The 10,981-nt window shown below is 35.5% G+C and overlaps 1 protein-coding gene across 1 annotated transcript in view; it reads left to right on the top strand.

The window, feature by feature from the left end:
- Positions 1-8,623, top strand: part of LOC112529702 — a 16,016-nt gene extending 7,393 nt beyond the window's left edge. The window contains exons 2-12 of the mRNA XM_025141060.1: positions 1,903-2,082; positions 2,570-2,680; positions 3,221-3,553; positions 3,639-3,815; positions 3,929-4,210; positions 4,684-4,810; positions 4,976-5,169; positions 5,885-6,138; positions 6,403-6,607; positions 6,925-7,230; positions 8,198-8,623. Of these exons, the coding sequence (XP_024996828.1) occupies positions 1,903-2,082; positions 2,570-2,680; positions 3,221-3,553; positions 3,639-3,815; positions 3,929-4,210; positions 4,684-4,810; positions 4,976-5,169; positions 5,885-6,138; positions 6,403-6,607; positions 6,925-7,230; positions 8,198-8,485 (2,457 nt within the window). The 3' untranslated portion in view covers positions 8,486-8,623. The remainder of the gene's footprint in view (positions 1-1,902; positions 2,083-2,569; positions 2,681-3,220; positions 3,554-3,638; positions 3,816-3,928; positions 4,211-4,683; positions 4,811-4,975; positions 5,170-5,884; positions 6,139-6,402; positions 6,608-6,924; positions 7,231-8,197) is intronic.
- Positions 8,624-10,981: the final 2,358 nt, after the last annotated feature.

Here is a 10,981-nt window from a genome sequence, read left to right as displayed (position 1 = left end):
CTATAATAAAATAATTTTGAAAGTACAATGATGTAGTAAGAAAGTCACATCACTATAGTACTTGTGGACAGCCTACGTGGACGATTAGGTGGCATGGAAACCTAGTATAATAGGTAAATTTAAATCAAAAGGTTACTCAATGTTAAAATTGGTAAATTTTTCAAAGTACAATGTCTTAATAAAAAATAGTTTAAAAGTACATTGTTGTAATAAGAAAAACTGAAAGTACAATGCTATAATAAAAAAAATTATGAAAGTAGATTGCTATTTTGTGCATTTTACCGTTAAAATTAATTAAAAAATGTATCACTAAAATTAATTAATAATTTTTAAATAATTTTAATTAGTATGAGTTAATGTTTATTTTTATTTAATATTTATTAATAATTAATATTCAATATTTATTAACAATTAATATTAATTAGAGAACCTCCATTGTGGATGTTCTTAAGGTTAAAGTCGTAATTTATAGCATTTAGATTATTTGTTGGATTTAAAAATAATTAAGAAAACTAATCAATGGTTAAAACACAAAATGAACAATTAAGAAATGATTAATGATAAATTTGGGATTAGATTCAAACTTGAATCACATGCTTACCTTATTTGACTTTTTATTTTTATTTTTCATTAAAAATAAATTTAACCCCTTAATTTTAAATTAAATTATTTTTAAAAAATAATATTTTAATCAAACAAATTTCATGGAAAAACGAGTATTTCTTTCTTTTTGATTTGACTTCCTCTCGATAGATTTTTCTTTTGTTTTAACGCTTTTTCATGTGAAACAACAACACTTTAGGATTCATACATCAGTATGGTATTTATCATGAATATACTACTCAGTATAACATTCATCAAGAATATATATATATATATATATATTCATGTATATACAATGAATCTTTAATTTTCATACATCATTATACATTAATCATGGATATTCATACTCTAGTTTTTCTTTTAATTTAATGGATCCTCGATGAGTTCTCGATTCGTCTCGATGTGTTCCAGATCCATCTTGATAAATTTTGAAAATGGTAGGTTATGATTTTACACACACAAACACACAATAAAAAAAATTGATATTTTCTCAATCAGTCTTGATGAAAAATGAAGGTGGTAGCTTATAATTTTATACTCACAACCACACATGACCAAGTCAGTAGATGGGTTCTCGATTGGTCTTGGTCGGTCTGGATAGGTTCTCGATTAGTCTCGATGTGCTCCCGGTTGGTCTCGATGGTTCCCGATCCGTCTCGATAAAAAATGAAAGTGGTAGATTATGGTTTTGCACATACAAACACATCGGCCTTGTTGGAAAATGAGGTTGGTAGGTTATGGTTTTACACACCAAGTTAATGAATGGGTTCTTGATCGGTCTCGATGGTGTTGCGGTGATGAAGGACGGGGTGCCCAACTACGTATTTATGACGTTGAAGAATGTGTTTCAGGTTACACACTTATGGTGTTGAAGAAGAGGTTACGATGTCGAACTATTGTACACACTTTAGGTACATGAATATCCGTAACGAATATTACACACACACACACACACATATATATATATATAACAATAAACGTAAAAAATGGTTAAAACGAAGAAAAAAAACTATATTGAAATGGTTTGTAATTGAAACTCTCTCTCTATCTTCATATAAATACATACATACATATAGAGGTGAGTTATTATGCAATCCCTTACATTTGTACAACCAATACAACTCAATCTCCATCGTCCATTTAATTTGATGAATATGTGATTTCATAAAAGTTTTGATTGTTTTCTAATATAAAGTATTGATCATAATTAATGAAGGGTAGTCATTTTGTGTTTTTACCAAATAATTGGAAATGAGATGGAATTGAATAGTTTAATGGTAATGGTGCATGTTGGTGTAGGCAATAAGTGTGAACACGAATTCATGGACAAATGCTGGGCATGCTGCAAATCAAATATATGATATGCTTTACATGATGGGCCGAGATGATATTGCTGTTGGTGTTGGAGGTGAGGGTGGAATCCTCCAAGACGGTACAATCCTACCTAATGTTGGAGGCTATCTTCCTATAATTGACCAGGTATCTATATATACTTTCATCCGTCGATTTCATTGTTTAATCTTATGAAATTTTTTCATGAAATTGTTTAATCTTGTGAAATTGTTTCATATTTTTTTTGATGAAGTTGTTTCATATATGGTTATGAAATTATTTCATATAATATTTAATGAAACTGTTTCATGTATTTCTCTAAAATTAAAATAATGAAGATGATAATATTCATGATTAACACCATCCACAATAAAAATGATTAATCAACCTCTCATAATTACAAAAAAAAAAAATGAACAAAATAAAAAATTATGATTGGTTGAATGAAGTTTGTACGGTTTGTACAAATAACGTGGTTTGCAAAGTAAACCTCCTCTACATATAATTGACAACGTATATATATACATATACATATATGCAATTATTTCATTCAAGATTTTCGTCAATTAATTTACATTGAGCAGATAATTAATAGAATATTATCGTGAGTTTGACGTTGTTAAGTTATGATCAGGGACTCGGCACAACCGGACCTTGTAGATATAGACAAGCTATTCCTATCGGAGGTGGTGGAAGATTAGACATCGACACAAACTATGGTTTGCGAAGAAGCATTCTTCCACAGGTATTATTATTACTACGGTGTTTTCGGGTTTTTGCTTGCTGGGATATGTCTATACAATGCGTTCGTTTATGTTCATTTTGTGTCATATAAAATCCGATTTTGTTGTTGTAACATCCCAAGTCAACTGTATCAGGTATCGTCCGCTTTGTCCACACACTTGGACTCACAGATTTAAAACGCGTATGATAGAGGAGGTATCAGTCCTTTATAAGGCAACATTTATTCCCCTCCCCAACCAAAGTGAGATGATATCTTACAATTGTGGTGGTGGGACTCCAACACGCTCCCTCATAGGAGGAGAAAAACAATGTCGAGCCCCTGGATGGTCCTAGACCATGGCTCGTATACCAAGTTATGATATGTGAAACCCTTTTAAACCCCTCTCTAAAATTGCCCTCTCGAGAAAAGAGTGAAGGTTCGTCTATGACTATATATAAATTTAATGGTCTGTGTTTAACGAACACGACTCTCCAACAAACCAAAATGGATCGTGTTGATATATACTCGTGACTCGAATGTTGTTCTTTCGTTATCGACCAGGGAAGCAGGAGATACGCACCTCTTCGACAGCCGACTGCACAGGAAGTACTGATCAAGACGATATCGGAGGGCCCGATTAGCGTATTTATTATCGGAATACACACAAATTTTGGTATTTTTCTTATGATGAATCCACATTTAAAGAAAAATGTGAAGCATATTTATATCATGGGTGGTGGTGTGAGGTCCAAAAACCCAACTGGTTGTTGTCCCAAAAATGACACATCTTGCCAGCCTCAGCAGTGTGGTGACCATGGCAACATGTTCACTGCCTTCAGAAGTAATCCTTATGCTGAGTTTAACTTCTTTGGTGACCCATTTGCTGCATATCAGGTATTCTTAAACCCTAAACCCTAAACCCTAAATTCAATGCAGAACGAGGAGTTTTCTGATTACGCTCCCGTCTGTTTGTTTGCAGGTTATTCATTCTGGGATTCCGGTGACCCTCGTTCCTTTGGATGCTACGAATACGATTCCCATTACTCAAGAGTTCTTTGAGACGTTTGAGCGTAATCAACAAACGTATGAAGCGCAATACATTTTTGAGTCGTTGAAGATGGCTCGTGATACTTGGTTCGACGATCAATTCTTTACGGTGATTGTAGTTGATTTTAGTTAGGTTTTCGACAATCGTCGGTCATGAGTAGTGTTGATCGGTTCGTATATAAACAGTTTTGATTTTATCGTGATCGTGTTTTGATTTCACAGAGTTATTTCATGTGGGATTCGTTTATGTCGGGTGTTGCTACATCGTCTATGCGTAACATGTATGAACCCGAGAAAAATGAATTTGCTGAACTGGAGTACATCAATATCACCGTGATTACGTCGAACACGCCTTATGGGATATCTGATGGCTCGAATAATCTCTTCGATGGGCGGAAGATCTCGAAATTCAAGTTGCAAAAAGATGGAGTTCATAGCGGTCATGTTCAAACCGGCATTCAAGATCCGTTTTGCCTCCGTGAGAACGGGACCGGGATATGTAAGGTAATTCAGTTCAATCGTCGTATACACTGCGTTATAGGACCAAACGATAAAACGTCTAATGAAAAGTGTTACAATAAGTTTTTATAGACGTTTTTGAACGTCTTAACACATTTTTAGTACACTTTTGAAATAAAACGTTTTAGTTTTTTTTATATGATGTGAAAAAGTCTTATAAAAAGATGTGTTCATATGACACTTATCAAAAGTGTCCAATAAAATAGCTAATGCGATATTTTATTTTAAAGATATTTTAAAGAACTTGTTAATACGTCCACAAACGTCCTGTTGACTTATTGCAATGGTTTTAGATAGGTTGATTTATTGTTTGGTACTATAAATTTAAGTCAAGCAGTCTATCAGGATACTTAAACATTTTTGACTTCCTATAAACCCGATTTTGTTTGTAGTGAAACACAGAGCAGAACAACAACCCGATGGTGATCATATCGTATTGTTGTAATGTTTTATTTCAGGATGGTTATACGGAAGAAGTCACCGGACCGGACTCAGTGCGTGTACTCGTTGCTACTCGGGCAAAACCAAATGTCGACAAAACAAGCTCATTGGACAGAGAATTTTTTGTTAATTTTCTCGACGTAAGTCGATAACCGTGGTATCTGCTTTTTCTTCATATTCATCTTGTTTAAGCAAGCAAGTGCCAAGCTTTTTCTAACATTTCGAACTCATCCTATCGTGATCTATCGTTCATTTCGAATTATATCGAGATATATGATGATAACGGAAGCTTTCTAACGATCCAGGTAGTAAACCGACCTCAAAATAGAGGCCGATTCAATTTCACGTCCGAATTCCCTCATTACAAGGAAGTTTTCTACAAACCCGATCTCAAAGGGAAGAAACTCGGAAAGATTGTGGTGTTCGATATGGATATGAGTCCCGGCGATTTCTTGGCTCTATTTTATCTCCTCAAAGTACCCATTGAAGAAATCTACCTCAAGGTAATGTCCAGGGACGTTCCAATCTTTTTGGAGGCTCTGTTACATTCAAAACTTTTGATTACAATGCATAAATGAGATAACAGAGAATATAAGTTGAGAACAAAAATAGGCTAAACCTAAACGATTAACAATCTGAAACTAAATATAAACCATTAATGATTTGAACCTAAAACCAAACACTTAATGGTTTGAATCTAAATAATTTTGGCTATAGTTTTACACATGTCGATAAAAGATCCTAAACACATGTAAATTTGGGCCCAAAATTTCGGGGGCCTGTTCAAAATCTCATATTTAACATGCTAAGTGACGGCCCTGGTAATGTCATCTTCATCGTTCTAGTTTACGCACCAAAACGATAGCCGCTTTGACAATTTACAAAATCAGATTTATAGGACGTCGTTACGTCTAAATGTCATAATATATAGATTGTTTAATATGACTTAAAGTTTATAGAATCAAACAATTATGCGCCCTATATAAATGTATTATAATAAGCTGAAATGATTCGCTCTTATCGGGTAAGATTCTTAGTCTTTACCATATTCATCCGCTGAGGTAATGTGACTTGGTAAGCGCTTACTCAGGTAAGTGTTTGGTAACCGGCCCCTAAGTCCTATAAAATCAGTTAAGACATTTGTTTTGTGCATCCAAAACTTATTTTGTTTAGATGAACATATGGGGACTAAGGTGCAATGGCTTCATCTTATTGCAGGCAGTACTAGTAACCGGAACCGGTTGGGCGAATGCAGCAACGATAGACGTGGTCTATGATTTGTTACATATGATGGGTCGTGATGACATCGTTGTTGGCTTAGGAGATTCGTTTGGTTTGAACCAGTCGTATCCGAATAACCCCAACGTTGGTGACTGCAAGTATTCCGAGGCTATCCCACACGGAAATGGTGGCCGATTGGACTCGGACACTCTCTATGGACTTGCTCGCGATTTACCACGAAGCCCAAGAAGGTACTCGTTAGTTGTCACTGCAACAATGTTTGTTGTATAAAACGTCTAAATGTCTTAATAGACTGACTTGTAAAATTTATAGGACCAGACGATTGTGTGTTAGATGTGTTACAGTAAGTTAGGACGTTTTTCGGCTTCCTAACAAGTTTGAAGTCACGTTTGTAGTTAAACGTGCTATCAGTATTTTTATATGATATTACGTGAAAGTTTGTACGAAAGAAATTGAACTTTTTGAAACCAAGGGTTTGATTGGTTTATTTGCAGGTACACAGCGGAAAATTCTGTCGCATTTGGAGCCCCTCGTGATACCGATTTCCCTAAACTTCGACAACCGTTAGCAATAGAAGTTTGGAGATCGCTAGTGAAATCCATCGATCAAGGATCTAAAATCACAATCTTGACGAACGGACCATTGACAAACTTAGCAAACATTCTACTTTCGGACACAAATTCTAGCTCGTTCATTCAGGTGAGTTAGGATCGATCATATTCTTCATATCATCATCAGTGGTTATATAAATCCGAGTAAATTCATTTGGGAATCGTAAATATTTTGAGAACCTTGTGAATCAATGAATTTCATGATCATTCACAATGAATATTCATGATATTCACAATGAATGATCATGATATTCACAATGAATGATCTATTCATAATGAATGATCATGATATTCAGAATGAATGCTCATGATATTCATTTGTTCTCATGGTTCATAAAATATTTACGGTTCTCAAATGAATCCAAACCATTTAAATCTGGTATGGATCTAATACATAAATTACAGGAAGTATTTATACTAGGTGGGCATATCAACTCCAAGAACGACGAAGAGAAAGGAAATGTGATCAATATTCCTTCAAACGAGTACGCCGAACTGAACATGTTTCTCGATCCTTTGGCTGCAAAGACCGTCTTCGAATCATCACTTGATATCACGCTCGTTCCTCTTCGTATGCAACGGAAACTCTACGCGTTTCCAGAGATCATAGAAAGGTTGAAACAGAAGAACACATCTGAAGCTCTTTTCACTCGACGTTTGCTAACGAAGCTTGATCGCTTACAACAGAAGCATTACAGATATCGACATACGGTAGTGCATTCGAACTACCCTTACTTGCAATGGAACTTATATGCACCACAACAACATCATTCTCGATCAAATACGTCTATATGTCATAATAGACTTTATAAAACTTAAACTTATAGCACTGAAACAAGTGTGCATCCTATAAAAAAGTGTTAACCACAAGCGTGGTGCCTGATTGGTTTGAGCTTGGCTCCAAAGGTCAAAAATACCAGGAGATCCCAGGTTCAAATCCAAGGAGGAATAAAAATCCCCTTGTGGCCACGGAGGTTCAAATGCGGTGACTCCGGGCTATCTGCTTTGCAGGTGGTCGCCCTAGGATTAGTCGGCTCGTAAAGCGGGTTGGATATCCAGGTTAATAAAAAAAATGTTACAATAAGTTGATAGGAGGGACAAAAAGGTTTTGGACGTCTTACACAAGTTTTTTACAGCAATTTTGAAGTAAAATGTCCTATTATGGGCCGTTTATCAAACACTTACCCTGTAAGTGTCTACTGGTAAAATTTAACACTATTATGTATTTATCGGGTAAGATTTTAGTCCAGCAAAACGACATAGCATACAACAATTTACCCGGTAAGCGCTTACAGTGGTAAGAGTCGTCACTCTCACTTACCGGGTAAGACTCTTGGTCTTTGTCTCGCTCTTACAGGGTAAGATTCTTGGTCCTTACTATATTCATCCGATGAGGTAATGTTACTTGGTAATCGCTTACCCGGGTATACAACACTTCCAAAAAATATCATATAAAAAAGCTAATAGGACATGTTATTTTAAAAGTCTCCAAAAAACTTGTTAGGATGTCCAAATAATGGCTTAACCAGTAAGATGGACGATCGTTGATCCTATAAATTCAAGTCCTATAAAACAATTCATTAGGTTATTTAGGCGTTTTTAACGTCCTATAAAGTTTGGTTTTGAAGTGGTGTGACTGCACAAATTTCCCGATTAAAATTTCGAATATATGTTGCAGGATACGTTCATCGGAGAGATTTTAGGCGCGGTTATTTTGGCCGGTGATCAACAAATTCTCAATTCGACCTTCGAATCGAAGCATCTAAAGGTCCATGCGGATGGAAATTTATCGAAGGATGGAGAAGTCATTGTTGACACAGAAAAAACGAAAGGATTCGTCAAAGTATTGGAGGACTTCAATCATGTGTCGTGTTACGTTATCTATGTAGATCGTCTCGCAAGCCGAAATCAATCGGCTGTTATCGGAAACTTTGACGAGCAAAAAAGGCGTTGGAGTTCACCGTAAACGATAACCAAATTACGTGATGTGTGCACCTCCTTTGTGTTTTTTAACTTGTTACAATAAATTTAAGTGTATGTATATCATCGAAAAACCCTGTTCTGTTTACGATAAAATAAATAAACGAATTAAAGGGAACGTAACTTAAACTACTTCAGATAATTAGTTGACTACGACATTACGTTAAACGAGCGCAAGAAATGTCGAACGTGTCGGTTGACGTTTACGAACAATTAAAAAGAGGCATTAAGAAAAGTTTACGAACAAAGTGAGAATCGATCTCGATATGCTTTCAATAAAAAATTGTTTTTAAGATGCCGCTTATTTATTTCATATGCTACGCGACGACATGTCATTGCAATAGGCTTTGATATATATATCCCAAATCCGCTACCGTTTTCTCATGAAACACGCTTCTTGTTTTAAGAGAAAAATCTCTCCTCGATCTCTCTCACTCGTTGGTCATCTTACGTCGCTTCTCGGGCATGGACGAGTTGGTCGTTGTAGATGTCTATAGCGACTATATGTCGTCATATAGACTATGAGGTTGTTTGGTACTTGCTGAATGGTTTGGTGCAGAATGATTAAGTGGTCGAAATGATTAAGAGTCTCTCATGATATAGTGCAAAATGAAATATAATTGTCTGGTAATTGTTTACAATGAAATTAGGGTGCTGAATGGTTAAGGGAAAACCTGGATACAAAATCATTCAGAGGATTTTATAACCATTAAGAGACATTTTTTTTGTCAAAGAAGATTCATCTCTTAATGATTCAGAAGCTGCCTCTTAATGGAACTATTAAGAGGTAAACAAACAACCCTATATTAATTTGCGAAAATCAATCTAGTCTATAACGACGACATGTCATAGATTGTTGATGAAATATAGCAACGAGACGACTTCGCTATACCTTTTTGGATAAAATATTTTTGTTTTAATAAAAAAAACTTATTTAGGAAAACTAAGGGGTTGTTTGTTTACCACTTAATAGTTTCATTAAGAGATAGTTTTTGAATCGTTAAAAGGTGAGTCTTGTTTGGCGAAAAAAGGTCTGCATCTTGTTGCTTCTAAAACTCTCTGAATGATTTTGTATCATGAGCATCTTTTAAGTTTGAATGAGATTCACTAATCGTCCAATCTAGCACTGTAGCTTCGGGATCTTTTTTTTTTGTCACGGTCTGACTTGGAAATTAATGATGTTGGCTTACATCGGAATGATCGAGGTTTGAATTTGCTTCAAGGATTGCTTGGGTAGCTACGACCAAGTACAACACATCCAGTCACTCGATAATTGAACTTCCCTACAACGATGACGAAATGGCTGAAGAAGAGGAGGCCAATATACCGGGCCTCCAACAAGGCGAAACTAGAACCGACGGTAATTTTTGACGATCAGTCTGATATACAGACCATGAAATCAATTCTAGTGGATGTCCACTAGAATTAGAGGTTTTAAACGATTCTTATGTATTTTATGATTTTTAACTAGTTTTAAAGTTCACATATTTTCTATTAATATTCATAATCAAATAAAATGAGATACTATTTGATTGGATGATATAACGTTTTATTTAACCTTTGTTTGTAGTTTATAGCTTAGGGGCTGTTTACCAAACACTTACTTGGTAAGTGTTTATCGGTAAAATTTAACATTATTATTTACTTATGGAGTAAGATTTTAGTCCACCAAAACAACATTGTATACAACAATTTACTCGGTAAGCGCTTACTGTGGTAAAAATTGTCGCCCTTACTTACCGGGTAAGAGTTTTGGTCCTTGTCTCGCTCTTATCGGGTAAGATTTTTCGTTCTTATTATATTCATGCGGTAAGATAATGTTACTTGGTAAACGCTTACCCAGATAAGCATTTGATAAATGACCCCTTAGTCATAATATTAATAAGGAAGTCATAGGCCCAATGCCAATTTTTTCAAGGCCCGATTAAAACCCACTATGAAGAAAGCCCTCTTTCTACCACAAAGCTTAAACCAAAAATGGGCTTACCAAAAAAAAGCCTGGACCTTGTACATTTTTACTTGTGAATAGTGATGGCTAAAAACCGGTTCCGGGACAAGCCGAGGCGGTCTTAATCGGTCCCAAACTTTTTCATAACCGGTCCCGGTCGAAAATGGTAGGACAGGTCAAGGTTCTTCATAACCGGTTATGGATCGTCGGTTCCGGTCCCAACCGATTCCGGCATTAAAAACTAAGATTTTATTTTATTTTTAATGATATATATTTTTAATACATTATAAAATTTACAATTTGGTCACTCAATTAACTTTAAAAATAAGTTTTAATAATATTAAAATTACATTGTCATATAAAAATACATTATAATTCTTTTTGAAAACACATTTATTTATATAATTATTTGAATTTTCGGGTCGGGCCGGGCCGGTCCATAGCCGGTCCCGGTCCCACCAAAACTGCCAAAAACCCCAACCGGCCCCGGTTTTTCGGTCCCATAACCGAACCTTACCGGTCCCAGGTCGGGCC

The sequence above is a fragment of the Cynara cardunculus genome (assembly GCF_001531365.2).
Source record: "Cynara cardunculus var. scolymus isolate 2C chromosome LG 16, CcrdV1, whole genome shotgun sequence".
NCBI classification, from domain to species: Eukaryota; Viridiplantae; Streptophyta; class Magnoliopsida; order Asterales; family Asteraceae; genus Cynara; species Cynara cardunculus.
This window is presented reverse-complemented; position numbering and strand designations above follow the sequence as displayed.